This window comes from Phyllostomus hastatus, unplaced genomic scaffold, assembly GCF_019186645.2.
Source record: "Phyllostomus hastatus isolate PE091 unplaced genomic scaffold, TTU_PhHast_1.1 phas_contig_283, whole genome shotgun sequence".
NCBI lineage: Eukaryota > Metazoa > Chordata > Mammalia > Chiroptera > Phyllostomidae > Phyllostomus > Phyllostomus hastatus.
This window is the reverse complement of record NW_025333833.1, coordinates 17513211-17530871: the sequence shown is the minus strand read 5'-3', so window position 1 is coordinate 17530871 and position 17661 is coordinate 17513211. Positions and strand designations below refer to the sequence as shown.

At 47.9% G+C, this 17661-nt stretch overlaps 1 protein-coding gene across 4 annotated transcripts in view; it reads left to right on the top strand.

The window, feature by feature from the left end:
* HHAT (hedgehog acyltransferase) overlaps positions 1 to 17661 on the top strand; it is a 230201-nt gene that overhangs the window by 173874 nt on the left and 38666 nt on the right. For all 4 annotated transcript variants that reach the window (XM_045838575.1, XM_045838573.1, XM_045838576.1 and 1 more), the window contains one exon: positions 4663 to 4807. In XM_045838575.1, coding sequence (XP_045694531.1) covers positions 4663 to 4807 — 145 coding nt within the window. The remainder of the gene's footprint in view (positions 1 to 4662; positions 4808 to 17661) is intronic.

The window sequence follows — 17661 nt, the reverse complement described above, 5'->3', positions numbered from 1 at the left end:
CATAAGGCTAGGCCCCTGCACATGGACAGCCAGTGTCCTAGATGTGAAGGACCACAGGAGGAGTGACAGTAACTGCTGCAGGGCTTCAGAGGAGAGAGTGAGAAGGAACAGAGGGTTTACAGTGGGAACTTTGGCCCTACAGCCCTAGAAATTCAGGAAACCATATAACTGATGGAGCTGGCTGGGCCAAGAGAACATATCCCTCCAGCCTTGCCCACATGGCATTTTTTTCTCCCAGGTCTCCTAAGTATGGAACTTTTCTCTACAGTAGTGAGTTTTAGTCAGTGTGCCGCAAGAATTTTTAATACATACAATGCTCGACTATTTAGTAGGGGCACTGATTTCTTTTCCCTTAGATTGTCAAGTAAAAATATGACAACAGCCAGCACAACAATAGCCATCCATTGAGAATGCCCTGCGTTGAACTATAAATATATAAGTCATACAATAGAGTTGCATCTTATTGGTCATGTCGCATAACAAGGTTGCATGTGATTGGTTATCACTTGGTACCAGAAATCCTTATATACAAATACAGTCACCTAATTTTTTAAAATGTCATTTTGGAGTCAAAATTGTTATTATTATTTTTTTTGTGAATCAATCAAAATCATACCTATTTTTGTTAGATCAGCAAAGAAAAAGTTTTTTGGTGTGGCACAGAATTTTAGTATTTACTTTATGTGCTCCATGAGGTGGAAAATGGTTGAAAATCACTGCTCTAGAGTTTTTGTGAACCAATGGCTGAGACCAGATGGTTCCCAAGACAGAGAGGAGGAATCCCTAACGTCAAAAGTCTTCCCGTCTGCAGTGTGTCCAGGGAGTCTGAAGCGGAGAGATGGTTGTAGCCGAGGCTTAATGTCCCCTTTGCTGTTCTTTATCACCCTCCTGTGGACTACCCAGACTGCTCTTTGTCCTGCCTTGTGGCCCATCCTTCCGCTCTTCCGCTGACTCACAATGAAGCGGGGCAGTGCCCTGTCAAGCGCGCTGCTCATTGGCAATGCCGGTTTTGTCAGTTCAGAGGACAGGGCTTGTGGCAGATCCTGGCCGGCAGGATCCGTGCATGTTGTGGCTGCTAGAGGACAAATACAGACAACAGAAGTCCTGTGGAGAAAAAAGGACAGCATGGCCGCTCTCTGAGAGAGAGAGAGAAAGAGAGGGCCAGGGGGCCCTAGTGCCTGCCTGGACAGGCTTTTGTTGCCTTTCTGGGTACATTACATGGAGAGTAGTCCTCATTTACTATGCACAGGTTCACTGAAGGGGGTTACCTTTTACAGATAACAAAGGAAAGAATGCTGCTAATTACTTCAAAGAGAAGGATGTTGCAGACCAAGGGGAAAAGTGGTTGAACTGGTCACATTCCATACTTGGGAAATTTAGCACAGACTTTAGGAAGTTACAGTAAGCACTTGCTGCCTCAATTCAGGGTGAGGGAGTTTTAGCAAAAGCAAGTCTCATAGCAGTCTAGGTACAATGCAGGCCTGGTTCCCCATGGGAGAACCTCTCTGTGGGCGTGGTCCTGCGTGCCACTCGCTCCCCACTGGTTTTCCATGTGAGTACTGAGCTACATTTCCATGCCATATGAAGCAGTTCCCTATAAGGGCTCTTAGTTAAAATTAGAGTTTGGGATTTTCTTTTTTTCTTCTTTTTAAATTTTTGTTGAAGTGCAGTTGTCTACATTTTCCCCCCACCACTCTCCCTGACCCCAGCCATTCCCACCTCCCTCCCCTGATCCCAAACCCCACCTTGGTTTTGTCCACGTGTCCTTTATAGTTGTTCCTGAAAACCTTTCTCCCCTTTCCCCCTATTATTCCCGCCTAACTCCCCTCCAGTTCCTGTCAGTTTGTTCTTTATTTCAATGTCTCTGGTTATATTTTGCTCGCTTGTATGTTTTGTTGACTAGATTCCACTTAAAGGTGAGATCATATGGTATTTGTCTTTCACCACTTGGCTTATTTCACTTAGCATAATGCTCTCCAGTTCCATCCATGCTGTCACAAAGGGTAGGAGCTCCTTATTTCTTTCTGCTGAGTACTTTCTGCTGAGTAGTATTCCACTGTGTAAATGTACCATAGTTTTTTGATCCAGTCATTTACTGATGGGCACTTAGGTTGGATTTTCTTTATAATCATCTATTTTGTCTCCTACCCACTCCCCCTGGCAAATTATCAAGAACTGCTTATGAACATCTTGATTTCTACTTTTAAGTCTTTCTAGAGTATTAAGTCCAATAGCCTCTGTCTTTAACATTCTTCCTTATTTTTTTAAAAGTAACTCTCCCTAAAAATTGAATGGTAGTCAGTTATTTCAGATTTTAGATGTCATCCCTCCTGTCTCTGAGATGATGCTCCTTCACATTTGCTAGGATTTTGACTTTCTTTTTACCCTAAGCAGAAAAAGGAATTTATTGATTGATAAGGTTGAGAGAGATATTGGGATGATCAGAGAATTAACGGAAGACCTAAAGGAACCAGGACCTCGGGTGCTGGAGCAGAGCCCTGTGCCTTCGGCACTGCTCTCCCTTGCCTCCTCCCTTGCTCTGCCCTTGACCCTCAGCCCTGTACCAGGTAACCTGGCACAGCAGCCCTGCTGAGCAACTCAATGCAGAGAATGTTCTCCTTTCTCAATATCTCTCAATTAAATATTGATTATTTAATCATTGTAATTATTTTCCATGAAGAGAGAATCACTTTGGCTTAACCGAGCTATGTGCACCCTCTGTAACTGACATTAATGAGAGAAAAATCACATGGGGCCTTGGAATTTCCCAAACAGGATGTCAGGTTAGGGGACACTAATGGTGTTAGAACAGAATGACAGAGTATCTGGCTCACTGGGTCCCTTAGAAATCAAACGTGTTGTCAATGTCCCTCTATCTAGAGAGAATCATTTGGACACATTTATGTCAATTAAGATAACTCATGTTTTCTTGGTTTATTATTAGGAACTTTTTCCTGCTGTCTCCCTGCTTCCTCTCATCCCGCCTCCCCAGCTATTGCTAATTGAGTCAGCAATGCCCAGAAAGTAACTTCCTCTGCTCTACAACGCAGAAACTGATAGATGAACATCTCCTTATTCTCAGAGGTGAAGGGCACGGAGCTGTCCTCATTCCACTCTCATTACCAGTTTTATCTGAGTCATTATCTATCATCTGGTCTTGTTTGACAGCATCCCCTGGTGGCCTCTTAGAATAGGGAGAGAGACTAGAGGTCGTCTTGTCTGGTATGGGACATGTCAGCATCACTGAAGTGCTTTCCAGAGCAATCATGTCCAGACAGACAGCTCAGTCAGTTCCCACTGCACACCTTATGCATGAGAAGGCCTCACTCACGTCTAGAGGCAGTAAAGCTGTGCTCCAAGGTGATGCTGGAGGAGAGAGCCGTGGATGGGGGATATATGGTAGCAGCCATGTCTGCGCATACAGAACAGATGCTGGGACTAGCAGGAGAGAAAAGGGGCGGTGTCAGGAATTCACTTCTTCTGATTTTTCAGAGGACCCTGATTAAGGCTCACATAATGGCCACAGGTGATTCACAGCAGGGTCCCCAGAGGTAAATAAGCCGTCTTCTGGAGAGTCAACTCTAGCTTTGTCCTTTTGGCCTGCCATGAATCCAGCTAATTCAGAGTTCTGGTTGTAGTTGGAGCACAGTTGAAATCAGGATGCAGGTGACCACCCCAGAGACGTGCAGGTTTCCCAAGAATATTCAGGACCTGCTTTTACTTCCTCTCTTTCCTATGTCTTTGGATTAGGCTGAGGCATTTCTCAGAAGCCATGTGTGTCTGGCTGTTGCACTGTACCTGGTTATCATTTTAAATACACAGTCTCAAAGGACAGTCCCTGTGATTTCATCATGGGGCTCATGCACTCCAGACACAGCATTGTGATCTCACTTGAGAGGGCCACCACAATGGTCAACACCGAGAAATAAAGCCCTTGTTGACTTTATGACATCCTCAAGAAGATGTTAAAAAGGGAGGAAGAAGTGCAGTGAAGACCTTGGCTGGACGGATGAGCAGAATTCTTTACCATCAGCACTGGAAAACATCTCCCCGGCTCCCCTGCATGTCAGGTGCTATGATGAGCCGCCATCTGCTGACGCTGCTGCAAGCTCGCTCTCAGGGTGGCGTGTGCCCTGAGCTCCGATTCCAGGAATGGAGTCAGCTTGTCCTCATCTCCTGCACCCTCCTCATGGGATTCCTCCTAACAGTGGGTCTGAGTTATGGGGTGATTTCCAGAGTTAAGTAAGCTGGCCCAGGAGATCACCCGGATCTTGACCTTATTACATGGAGTTGTGCTTATTATTATGGAGAGCAGTTTAAATGGTTCTTGTACCAATAGCTTTGCATGCAGGACACACATAGAGACATTCCAGCTAAATCATAGCCAGCTTCAGACCTTGTGTTATACGTGACCGAGGGAAGCCCATTTTGGTCAGAGGGAGTAACAACTTTGGGGTGCAGCTCTTCTTTCCTTAGACCAGAATGAGCCTGTTGTCAGGTAGAAGTGTTGATCCTGTTTAAAAAACAATTTTAATTCAAATAGCAGTTCAGGCTGTCGGGGAGGCATCCTGGGCCGATGACCATCAAGAGCTGGGTGACATGACGTTCCAGTTTCACTTTTCCACCTGTGTGATGAGATGCACTCTTGCATTTGGCCCACAGGTGCAGTTCCTCTCCCCACAGGCTCGCCGGCGATTCCACGCGGCCCTCGCCTCTTGTTCCACCTCCATGCTGATCCTGTCCAACCTGGTGTTTCTTGGGGGCAGCCAAGTGGGGAAGATCTACTGGAACAGGATCTTCATACAAGGTCAGTTGCTACGCAATGCTGTTTTCAGCCAGCTTCTTGTTTTCCTCGGACGCACTCGGTAACTTGGATGGGCAGCAGGGGGCCCTTCATTGTTCTGTTTATGGTGTGTGACCTACAGAAATACCAGCCGGGAAATACATCCCTGAGCTATGATGTACCTCTTTTCTGCACCATGTGATACTTAACATCAAAATGTACTTACTGTACCAGCTCCCCCAAACTCTGCCATTCCATTCTGCTAAGTCACCCTTCCATTTTTTTCATTTGTTCCCAATCTTACTGCCTGCCTATAGGTCCCAGCCTTCAGTACACTGCAGAGCCTAACCTTGTTCCATTTACCGCTCTGAAAGTCCTGCGAGGATTATGTCCCAGAAGGCCCGCTGTGCTCTGCTGAAGCTGTGGGTGTGGCGCTAGGGTTTGCCATGACTCTTTGCGGGGCATGATTTGGTCTGAGCACTGGGATACCAGTGTGGCCAGCTGACTGCATGTTGAATGTACACTAAGTGGCTAATTCCAATGTCCACAGCAAAGCTATACCGGTAGCAAGTGAAGTGCTAGTTCATCGGAATTATTGTGAAAACGTTGCATTAATAATTGATCATCATTTATTTAAGGTCACCATTTCCCTGGGGCTAGACTAAGAGTTGCATCATGTCCTTCAGAGAATTGGGAGAAAGCGAAACACTCACAGCCCACACTACGTTAGCCAATTGCCTGTGTTCTGTTTCCCTGGCCGGTGATGGTTTGGGAAGCGTTGCCAAGCAGTGGTGACGTGACGCTGCACGACTAGGCTGTCATGTCCACATGGTGGCAGGCTTGGCTGAGCCAGGCACCTAGGGCCCGAGAGCACACCCCATTCTGCTTTCATCTCCTCACTGCAATACCCCTCTTTGATCTTGCCTCCTGGTAGTTCCTGCAAAGACTGTACTTTTTGGGTGGAGGCTGTGCTTTAATAAAGATGGGAGATAATGGGGTGCAGAACATCTAAAGATAAAAACTGCTCCTAGGGGTGGGTGACAGTGTCTTACTTAACCTGCCTCCTACCATCCATAGCACCGAGCACGACACCGAGAACGCTATGGCCCAGGGGAACAGGTGAACTCGCACTGTGGGGGTCACATGAGCACAAAGGCTCTGCTCTGTGCTTTGGTGAATCGAACAGACTGGGTGTTTGCGATTGGAAAGGCACTGAGAGGACGGGAGTGGGATGAGAAGCACACGCCAATGTGGGACCCAAACAGGAGCGTGTCGATAGGGTCAGGTAACTCCTGTGCCAGATGCTGGAGTAAGTGGCCAGAGGTCCTAGGATGGAGCGGCCGACCTTCCCTTGAAGTTGGATTTCCCGGAGGAGGTGAGGTGGCATTTGAGTTGGAGTTTTGAGCACTATAAGTAGGAACTTGCCAGGTGGAGAAGGCAGGTACATGGGTTATTTAACACTCGCTACTATGTCAGATAATTCCAAGCTCGCGGTAATTTTTCCCCATAGAAGTTTTTTCTTCTCACAATTCAGTGTGTCACAGCCATTCTTCTAAGCAATGACTCCTGGGCCTAGGAGGTTTCCCTTTTGATTACCCACTGCCGTGTCCAGGCCTCGTGGAGGGGAAGAGACGTGGGGATGGTGCACAGGAACTAAATACCCCGCCGGGGATGCACAGCATTTCCGCTCACATTCCATTGGCCAGACCCAGTCACGTGACCCAGCTACGTGCAGGGTCGGGGGAAGTGGGAAAGAACACAGGTATTAGTGGCCTGGCTCAGCGGGCAAAGGTACCTGAGGCAACCAGCTGGAGGTGCCCCAGGGGCAGTTGAAAATATAAGTTGGAGTGGGGAGAAGGGCAGGAGGAGTGACTGAGGTGTGAGGGTTGAGGGCATAAAGGTGACACGCATGGCCATGGGAGTGTACACAAGTGGACAGGGAACGTGAACAAGTGGACAGGGGTGAGAAGGAGTGGGCTGGGAGGTGGATCCTGTGGGGCTGGCATTTAAAGGGCAGAGAGAAGGGCACCAGCTGTATAATGTCCTTTCTGCTTCTCAGAGCCGGAAGCTTGCTGCCATTTGCTGTGCACCCTGTGGCACTGACATCGGCTACATGGGCTCAGGGCTCTGCTGCCACAGTGTGGGTCCCACTTGGGTCTACGACCGGATCTATGTTGTGTCTTCCTTGCAGCCAGGTGCCTGATTCTGCAGGTGCCGGAGTCCTGGGGACTGACCCTCTGAGTGTGGCGAGCTCTGTGAATTGTTTCTGTCTGGGCTCTGAGCCACGGGAGCTCAACTTGGCATTTTCTGTGTTGGAGATTCTGCAGATCGGCCTGGTGCTGTCTCTGATGCTCTGCCCTGTGGCCTCTGAGTCAGGGCATGCGGACTGGGGTTGGCAGTTGTCCCATTTGCCTGGTCTTTGTTTTTGTCCCTGAGTGATTGAGTTTATGTATCTTCTGGAAGAAAGTAAACCAGGTGGTGCCAAGTTCCCCACCCTTGAGGAGTCTGGGTTTTTTTTTCATAACCAGAAGATTAGTATGAATATTCATGTTTTGGTACAAAAATGTATTAATGAGTCCATTGGATGCTCCCTCAGACTCTGTTGGGGTATCATATTAGTTTTCTAAAATCTAAAACAAAACTTGGATTCTGGAAATCCACAGGTTTCAGATAAGGGATTGTTGACCTGAATGTGTAGCTGCTGGTGAGTGAGCCAGGAGTTGGGCAGGCTGGTGGTCTCTGGTCTCTGCCCTCGGCCACACGAGCAGGTGTGGTGGGGTGAGAGAGGGGGCCTGTCTGTAGGGGATGGAGAGCGTTTCGGCCCAGTGTCTAGATCTCCAGGTTTAACAAAAGGTGACCCTTCCTTGGGGGTAGCCGCCATTGTCCCTCTGTGCCTCCATGGGCTGGGCCCGCTGCAGTGGCCATCTCACCTCAGTGGATCCTGGAGGAGCAGGAAGGGGACAGAGAGGAGTCTGGAGAACAGAGCTCAGTGGGGAGGTGGAAGAGACATCTTCACTGATTCTTAGAGAGCCCTTTCCCAGCATCACTGATGTCTTAAGAAGTAGCTCGTGTTTAGCCTAGAGGAGTTGTCTTAAGGTCAGTATCTCTCTTACCTCCAGTTCACTGAATTTAGACATGAATTTGTTTGCTTTAAGCAGAAAGCCTTATTTCAGTAGCTTATGTAAAAATGTCTCCTGGTCTCCATGGGGCTGGTGATACGAGGCTGCAAAACCAGCGCCCTCTCTTCCCGCTGTGCGCGCAGCCCCCCTGTCCAGAAGAGCGGACGGGGCCAGCCAGGGACGGAACCGCTGCTCTCTGAGTGGCATTACACACAAAGCATTTCTATCGAGTGTTACTCTGCTGCAGAGGTGGGGGGTGTAATGTTCAATTAACGCAGTTGAGAAAAAACAATCTATATCTTTGCCTTTAAAATACTCTCCAAACCTTTGTGATTGAAGTAGCTTGAGGAATGTGGGTGTGTGAGTTCAGGCACAGGTGCCCGTGTGTGTGTGTGTGTGTGTGTGTGTGTGTGTGTGTGTGTGTGTGTAGGGGGAGCCTGGCTGGGTCCAGGGATCTGAGAAGGATGCAACCAGGTCCCCCCGGCCGCTTTGGAGGGAGCCTGCTGTGTCATGCTCTGCAGAGGTAAATGCACGTTGCTTCTTACATAACTCTTTGGCTCTCAAAGGCACTTGTTGATGGAAGGAGCTTTCTCATGTCTGTCGTAAGTCCTTGATAGTGAAGCCTAAGTTGATTTTTAAACAAGCAGCTGATGACTGCTCTGTAACTCAAAAATATCGATGTGTTCTATGTATCCAAATCTGCAAGACTGGCCTCCACAAACCAGCTGTGTCCTTAGCCCGCTGGTGATGCTGTGGTCCTGGGGCAGTGGGGAGAGAAGGCAGACGGTGGGGATGGGTGTACATGGGACATATATCTGGCCTTGAGGGGCTGAGAGCTTTATGTTTGTTTGGGTGCAGGGTGGTGTTCCTTCAGAAACATCCATGTACTGCTGCTGTCAGCGGAAGGCCTGGGCTTTGTAAAAAGGGGACATTTCACTGGGTTCCACATCTCGGGGCATGGGAGCTCGGTAGACACGTGGATGCACCAGACACTCTCCAGCCTGACTTCTCGTCACACGTGCACACGCTTTCCCTCCCACTGCCTGATCTAATTTGGCACACTCCATCTCAGCACTTAGCTCCTGAAGTGGCTTTGTGTCAAGGCGAGAAGAATTTTGGGTCCTTTCCCCTCTGGCTCGCAATGAGAGAGGAACTCTTAATTTTCTTATGCAGGTCAGAACCTTTACACTCCCCTATTCGTTTGTTATTTCTAGCCGAGAAAGGAGAAAGTGTTTTCTCCCCGATTACTAGCCTGTCCAGGCAGTTTATTCCTCTCCTGGCTCAAACGGCTCCGGACAGGCATTTTATTTAAAGCTGAACTGAGGTGCTGTGCTGAAGTTCTGGAAAGCTGTGGTTAAATGAAACCCACTCCCCCACATCTGGTTAAATTCTGGGGACTGAAATCTCGTTTGATGAGAGAAGATGGAGGGCGGATGTCGCTGTCTCGGGGGCCTTCCTTGTGCTCGCTTGTCTCGCCGTCTTCACGAGCCCTGACCTTCACGTGGGGTTTCCATGTCTCTGATCGATTCTGCTTCTGCCTCACTGGATCCTCTGCCGGTTCTTGAACAGCCTGGGGGGCAGGAACTGCCCACCCACTGTACTGGTGGTGAAGTGGATACGTTGGTACAGGATAAGCGATTGATCCATGGTTACACATTGGTCCCTTTATGGCCATCTTTGGAATCTGAATTTCACGACTTTCAGAAGCCTCAGTTTCCCCCAGAGTATGTCAGGCACAGTCACTAGGCACGGAGCCTGAGGAATGGTGTGTGGGGTACTTGCCCAGCAGTGTGCCGGGGCATTGCCACACCTGAGAGGATTTCTGAAGTATCTGGGAGGGAGCTGGGGTCATCGTGCCCCTGAGCCCTTTCGGTGAGGCCACGTGAGACTTCTTCCTGTTAACTGGGAGCTTTTGTGACTTCACTTAAAAAAGAGTTTCATAGAATATGGGAACATTTAAAGTGTCCTTAAATAGAATATCAAGTAAAGTCCTGGCTGGCGTAGCTCAGTGGATTGAGTGCGGGCCTGCGAACAAAGGGGTTGCTGGTTCGATTCCCAGTCAGGGCACATGCCTGGGTTGCGGGCCAGGTCCCCAGTGGGGGACGCATAGGAGGCAACCACACACTGATGTTTCTCTCCCTCTCTTTCTCCCTCCCTTCCCTTTTCTCTAAAAGTAAATTTAAAAATCTTTAAAAATAATATCAAGTAAAGACTGGTATAGCTTAGACACAGTTAACCAGATAAAATAAAGCATTGATCTTTACTGATATTAGCACATATTATTTGAAGTCTCTACCTCTCATTGGCCCCTATCCACCTGCCCCCATCCATATATATGCAGGGTGTTATTAAAAAATGTAATTAAATCACAATGTGGTACACCTTAGACTAATACAGTGTTACGTGTCAATTTTATCTCAGTCAAATTCAGGGGGAAAGTATATTACAAATATGGTAATACAAGTTAAGATAAAGACAAAATAATTTTTAAAAATTTGAGTCCTCTTTATTCTCTAATTATGTCAATAACAAAGCTGCTCACCATGTGATAAGTATTCAGTATATAAAATGATACCTGCAGAGGGATTCCCACGTCCGTACCAAACCAGGAAGGCACTTGGAATTGTAGGACACGCGTGGTTTCTGAAATGAGCCTATGCCTTGGAATTTATACTGTTCATTTATGTGACCGCTCCTGCTGCAGTTTCTGCCAGCCCAGCCCAGGCTAGTGCGTGCCAGCTGAGCATTCTGGGAGCACCCGCTGGTCTGAAAGGTTTATCAGATGCCCTTTTCACCAGACTGTCTCCTCAAACCACTACTGGACATTTTTAAAAGGTGTTCAAAATTAAGACTGTCTAATATGGAATTTAGTAACGGTTTTGTAACAGAAGGGGCCACCTAGCCAGCGTCATCGCTGGCAGGTGTCTCAGCAGGACCCGCGGCCGGGTGTGTTTTGGTCTCCCGGTGCGCGGGCACTGGCCGCGAGCCGCGTCCGTGCGTGCTCCTTCCCTGCGGCTGCTGCAGCACAGCGGTACAGACCTGATGGCGCGAGGCAACAGTGGTTTGTCTCTTACTCTTCTGGGGGCCAGAAGTCTGAAGCCCCGTCATTAGTGCACATTTTAAAAAGTGCTGAGCTAAAGTCTAGGTGCTGGCGAGACCGGTTCCTTCTGGAGGCTCTAGGGGAGGCTCTCTCTCCTTGCCTTCCCCAGCTTCCAGAGGCCAACCACACCCCTGGGCTGAGGGCTCACCTTCTGCCTCCTCAAAGCCAGCAGCAGAGCATCTTTACATCTCTGTCCCTCTGCCCCTGCCATCACACCCCCTGCTCTCTGACTCCTCCTGGGTCGCCTCTGCAGGGACCCTTGTGATTACATCAGGCGCACCTGGATAACCCAGGATAATCTCCCCATCTCATGATCCTTCATGTGCTCACACCTGCGAAGTCCCTTTTGCCAGGCGAGCTAACGTGCACGGTTCCAGGGATTAGGATGTGGCCATCTTGGAGATGCTGTTATTGAGCCGATCACAGCACAATCAGATAACAATTGCTATTTCACGGAACATCCCTTCTGCGGCACCACTTTAATAGCCTTTGTCTCAGGAGGTTTGATTATGAAATAGCGGTTTGGATATGCCACTAGCCTTATTAAAATGAGAATCTGCCCATAAAAAGAAATGATACTTGAATTTCACAGAAGAAAAGTGGGATTTGCTAGCTCGAGGGTAGGGAGTGTATGGGGAAGGCTGCAGCTTCCCGTGCTCAGCAGGTATCCCCATTTCTGGGAGCAGACCTCTCCTGCCCCATCCTGCATCTGTGCCATTCTGGTGGGACACACCTGCCTCTGAGACAGAGGGTCAGCCTGTGACTGGGGCCCGTACGGTCCATCTGTGCGCGCGGTGAGAGTCCAGAGCTGTTGTCGAACTGCTGGGGAGGAGAAGCTCTTTCCTTTGCTGTCTCGGATGTGTCAGAATGCTGGGCGGAGCTGAGTTTTTGAGACAGTATTTTGAGATGACCCACTAGATTTCCTGTGCATTTTAGTTACAAGTGTTTTTTTTCTCCTCAGTTATGTTGGGAGACAATTTTCCAGGGCTCCCTTGTGTTTCTGTGTGTCCTTTGAGCAAAGACTCTCACTGCTTTTGTTCCAAAATATCTTTGCAAGACTATTGGTATAGGAAACCTCTTTGGCAGCTGGAGATGGTGTCTTCCTCCAAAATCAAAGGTATTTGTTTACCCTTCAGTATAATAAATACCTCTGGCTATTTGGAGGTAAAGGTCAGGCAGGTTAATGCCCATTATAAAATATTTGTATTTCCCTGGGGTTTGTCTTCTGCAGTATAACCCACTGCATGTGCAGGTGTCGTTTGGCCCCTTTCACATTGCACTGCGGGATTTGTGCCTGAAATGCTCTGGCTACTGGCACTGCTGTGAGTAAGAAAGTCCAGTGTCTCTGACCCAAGAGACTCATGTCTTCTTCCAGCACCCATGAAGCTGGCAGGCTGATTCGTTGCTTTCATGAAGAGGAAAACCTCAGAGCCTTCACTTATTGACCATCCCGTTTGGCTGTCTTTCCCTCACTTGTGACCAAAAGCGTTCTGTCTCATGGAGGTGGGGTATGTACCACTGTGACAGGTTCTTCAGTGAAGGGTATTTGGGGAGATTCTTTTGTGCTGAATCATTTTTTTTGTATAACTTTTTTTTGCTTCTGTGCCCCAAATAAAGTAACTTTGACAAATTATGTACCCTGTTATGCTTTTTAAGGCATGCATAGGAATTTTCTACCCTAAGTTTAAATAATTATAAAACATCTAATTTTGCCATATTATAAATATTGACCCTTAAAAATAAAACTGACATCTTTAATAATATGAATTATAAATAACTTAGTGATGTGATATACATATACCATTATCCTTTCAGAAATACACATGAGCAAGATCTTCTTTGATAGTAATGTTTCCTTGATCATATATTCCTGTTTTGTCTCCCCTGTAGAATTTTATCTTATCAAAAAGTGTTTTCCTTTATCAGTTATCATGTTTCTCTGTGGCGTTATTGGTGTTTGTTTGTTTTTCTATCACTATATGGCTGGAAATAGAAACAGTTTTCTTCTGGATTGAATTATCATTACAATTAGTAGTAGTATATAACTCAAAAACAAGGTTGGCACTATTCAATAACTAATTATTAACACAAACAAGTAAAATTTTATTGGAAATTAATTTCTCTTGAGATGAATGGATTAGGAATTTATGGTTATTTGACTAAAGGAATTATCTAATTGTCCCTTTATTTTGTTTCCTGTTTTTCAGGCTTTTTCTTAGAATACAATCTAGCCTAGAAAAGCACATCTATCATAAGTTTTTCTCAGTGAACACACATGTGTAACCGGCACCGAGGGGCCCCTTCTCGTGACCCCCACTGCTTACACGTGCCCGTAAGGGTAGCGACTGTTCTGACTTCTACCTGCATATCTTTTTGCGGGAGCTTGTTTTTTATATACATATATATATACACACACACATACATAATCACAAAGCATGTATTCTTTTGTGTCCAGTTTCTTTTTCTCAATATTTTGTTGAGAGATTCATCCATATATTACTATGACTATAGATTTTTCCTGCTTATGACTATGAAGTATTCCATTGTGTGAACATGCCACAATTTGTTTATCCATTCTACTGTTGGTGAACATACTAGCCGATGGCTCCTATGAGTGGTCACATATATGTCCTGTGGTGAAGCTGCGTGTGCATTTTTGTTGGGTGTGTACCCGGGGGGACTGTGGCACCACAGGGCATACATACCTTCAGCTTTTGTAGATAGTCAAGCAGTTTCTCACAGTGTTACGCCAGCTCCCTTGAGGGTTATGCATCCTGAGGTAAGATAAGGATGGTTGCTGTGGACTCTGGCCCTCGGGGTCCATGTGTGTGGCTGCAATGAACAAATTCACATGGACTGTAGAAGTCCTGTGGAGAAAAAGGGATGGCATGGCCGCTCTCTGAGAGAGAGAGAGAGAGAGAGAGAGACAGAGACAGCGAGACAGCCAGACAGCCCCTACCTGGACAAGCTTTTATTGCTTTTCTGGGTACATTACATTGAGGATAGTCCTCATTTACTGTGCACAGGTTCACTGTAGGTGATTACCTTTGTAGATAACAAAGGAAAGAATGTTGCTAATTACTTCAAAGAGAAGGATGTTACAGATCAAGGGGAAAAGTGGTTGAACTGGTTACACTCCATATGTGGGAGGTTTAGCAGGAAGTTACTTTAGAGATATGCAGTAAACATTTGTTACCTCAATTCAGGGTGAGGGAGTTTTAGCAAAAGCAAGCCTCAAAGCAGCCTAGGTACAATGCAGGCCTGGTTCCCCACAGGAAAACCTATCCATGCGCCTGGTTCCTGTGTGTCCACTCGCTCCCGCTGGTTTTCCAAATCAGAGGCCGGGCTACATTCTGCACTCCACTCAGAATGGTCCCCTATAGATGGTAAAGAGGGCTGACTTTCCTTTATAAAGTGGGATGCAGGATAGTTTGTGAGAGGAGGAGGGAGAAGAAGAACCTTAACCTTAGACAGATAAATTGTTAGAGAAGGGTACATATGCATACATGAAAGTTGAGGACCTGGACGTCAGTGCTTCTGAAGTTTCCCATGTTGTTTACATACTGTGGAAAGTCCCGTTATAAGCCTCGTGGTGAGCGTAACCCCATTTGGAGACTGCTGGTCTGCAGGGGAAAGAGGCTCACTCTGTTCTTTGTGTCCCGCCTCATTTCCTATCACAGCCCCAGCAAAAGGAAGTGTTGATCCGGCCTGGACAGCGGGTGGGGTTAGCGTGTATCAGCTAGCCACTGCCACATAACAAACCACTCCAAAACTTAATGGCTTAAAAGAACAAGCATTACTTAGCTAGTAAGCAGTGAATCTAGGTGAGATTGCAAGCTTTTTGACTCCAAATACCTTATCCTTTACATTATGCTGCTGTGCCCTCTCCGCCCTGTGATGCATAAATCATTATCAGCAATCAGTTTTCGCTGCAAAACTTCCCTGGGTGTCACTGTCGAAGACAAAGTCTAAGGCACCTGGCTTATTGCTCTATTTCTGGTACTGATCAGTAGGGGTTAGGGTGGTGATGGGAGTCAGACCTTCCAGGTTCTGGGACTGACAAGCTAGCCTGTGGCTGCTGGCCAGATTGGCCACCAGCTGGTCTGTACATCTGTAATTATTTTTATTCTGAGCCTGCTCCCTTGGTGAAGGACTCTTGCTGACCAGACAGATCAACACCCAGGGTGTTGGATTGCCCACTTTTAGGCCCATGCAGACATTGTATTACTGTGCTCCTAACCCTGGTCCCTTCCTCAGGAGGGAGCAGGAGAAGGTGATCATTTTGTCTGGGCATGCTAGCTAAATGGGAGAGACAAAACGGTCTCAGGAGGGTGACCCGAAGGCCTGTGGTTACACCGTAACACACGGCTCGGTGCTGGGAACTCAGTGGAAGGCCACAGCATGGGCTGGTTGTGGCCCTTTTCTTTGTAGTAAAGATCAGAGAGTGGAACCCAGGGGAGCTAACTAGTCCTTGCTGTGGGAATTTTACCCACCACTGCGGTCACCTCTCCAGACTCTAATCAAAGCCATCAAGCATTTCAGTGAATATTTAGTAAATGAGATTAAAAACCACAGATTAAAACTTTTTGTCGTCTTGAAATACAGAACGAAACAAATCCTGTTTTGTCAGCACCTGGTTCGCGCCCCACAGGGTTGTCCATGGGTCAGAGCTTTGTGTCCACAGGCACTGGGGCCTCACCCAGACCATTTTCCTCTGCACTGACTTGTGCTTCTTGCAACCTGCCAGCTGCCCCCCACTCACCTTACCTGCTGCTGCGGAGTGTTCTTTGCAAGGAGAACCTACTAAGAGAGAGTATGGTCAAGGGGGCAGGGGGGATTATGGATTGAATTGTCTGCCCCTAAAATGCATTGATGACCTAACACTGTTATCTCAAAATGTGACCTTATTTGGAAATAGGGTGTTTATGTGGAGGGAATTGAGTTAACTCGATTGTAATTTCAACTCCTTAACAGTTAAAGAGTAGTTACATTTATATGGTCCTAAAATTATTTCGGCCCTTTGGAGGCAACCTCGAGGCTGATGCAGCCCCCAGTGAACAAGAGTCTGACACCTCTGAGTTAAAGTGAGCCATCAGGGTGTGCTCTGGTCCCAGTGACTGGTGTCCTTATGAAAAAGAAAACTTGTCCAAAGAGATGGATGTGTGTGGAAGGAAGCTGTGCAGCCACGGAGAGAAGGTCACAGAAGTTAGAGTGATGCCACCACAGAAGGCCTGGGGCCACCAGAAGCTGGTAGCAGCAAGGGGGACCCCCCCCCCCCCGTAGATGCCTCGCAGGGAGCATGGCCCTGCCAGCACCATGACTCCATCTTTCTCCCAAATGGTGAGACAATACATTCATGCTGTTTAACGCTGGTCACTTTGTAGAACTTCGTTGTGACAGGCCCAGGAAACTCATACAGCTTGTGGCGTGGGCAGGCCAGGGTGAGACAAAGCATGAGGTGGGCTGGCGGTGACTCCTTTTCCTCCATGAGAAACACAGTTCCGACAGGAGTCCAGTTCAGCACCCTTCTTGAGTGCTGAGGTCCACACCTCAGTCAGACTTGGCTCCCTGGGCACGGGCCATAGGACTTGGCTGTCTGGGCACGGGCATCCCAGCAGTGTGAAAGGAGGGTGGGAACAGTCACACCAGCCACGACAGTGTCACAGGGTGAACGTAGTCATCGCAGCAGGCTATTCTGAGCCAGAGCCCCGGTGAGGCCCACTGACAAGCAAGGGAAGCCAACCTTCTAGTTACTGGGGAGCCTCGTCTTTCCCGGGTGATCCACATCAGTGTAAAGTGTGGTGACGCGGGCAGTGATGACGGGTGAGCAGAAGCAGGGATCCACGGTGGCTGTCCACCGATGCACTAATGAGTAGATTTTCTAACAAAGCTAAACTTCCAGCTTCCACCTTCATATCCATCTTCTGCTGTGTCCTTCTCCAAACTATGACATTGGTTATACAGAAAGCAGCAGATAGAAACAGCTGGTCTGGAAGAGTATGTCACCCCATGTCAGGCTGGCGGACTGTGACTTCCTGAGGAGGCGGGCGGGGCTGATCCTGAACTTGGGAGCTACTCAGCATCTGATGCCTGAGGCTGGAAGCCTGTCCCCAGAGCCAGCTGAGCAGCGTGCCCACAGAGCCTCCTCACTTCCTCTGGGGATTGTCGCACTCCAGCTGCTGCCAGCTCTTGCCCAGAGGAGGCAGCTGCTAATTTGAGCCCTGTTTAGGTCCCTAGGCTGCACATCTTGGGACCTCCCTTTGTTTTTCTGGTGGCATTTTCATGTGACCTTGGGGGGGAAAAACTGAGAAGACTCACTTGCTATCAGTAAAATAAAAGGGGAAATTGGCTATTTCTCTTTTTAAAGATGATTGAGTTCCTTAGCTGTTAGAACTCTTCCAGAGGCCAGAGGTGTGGACCTCAGGGAGTTTCCTGCGGCTGTAACCTGTCTTTGGGGGAGAGAAGAACCCAGGGAACGGGGGTCCGAGCCAGGGATAGAACTCTGTGCCGGAAAGCATTAGAGAGATGTCTCTGGTTTGCTTGGGTGAGGCCACACTGCCCAGTTCCTGACCCAGGAATGTGGGTTTTTGCTTGATGCACCTGGTTTCCCCTTTCCCAGGTGTGTGCTCCCATGTTGGGTGCATGGGACCACTCTCTTT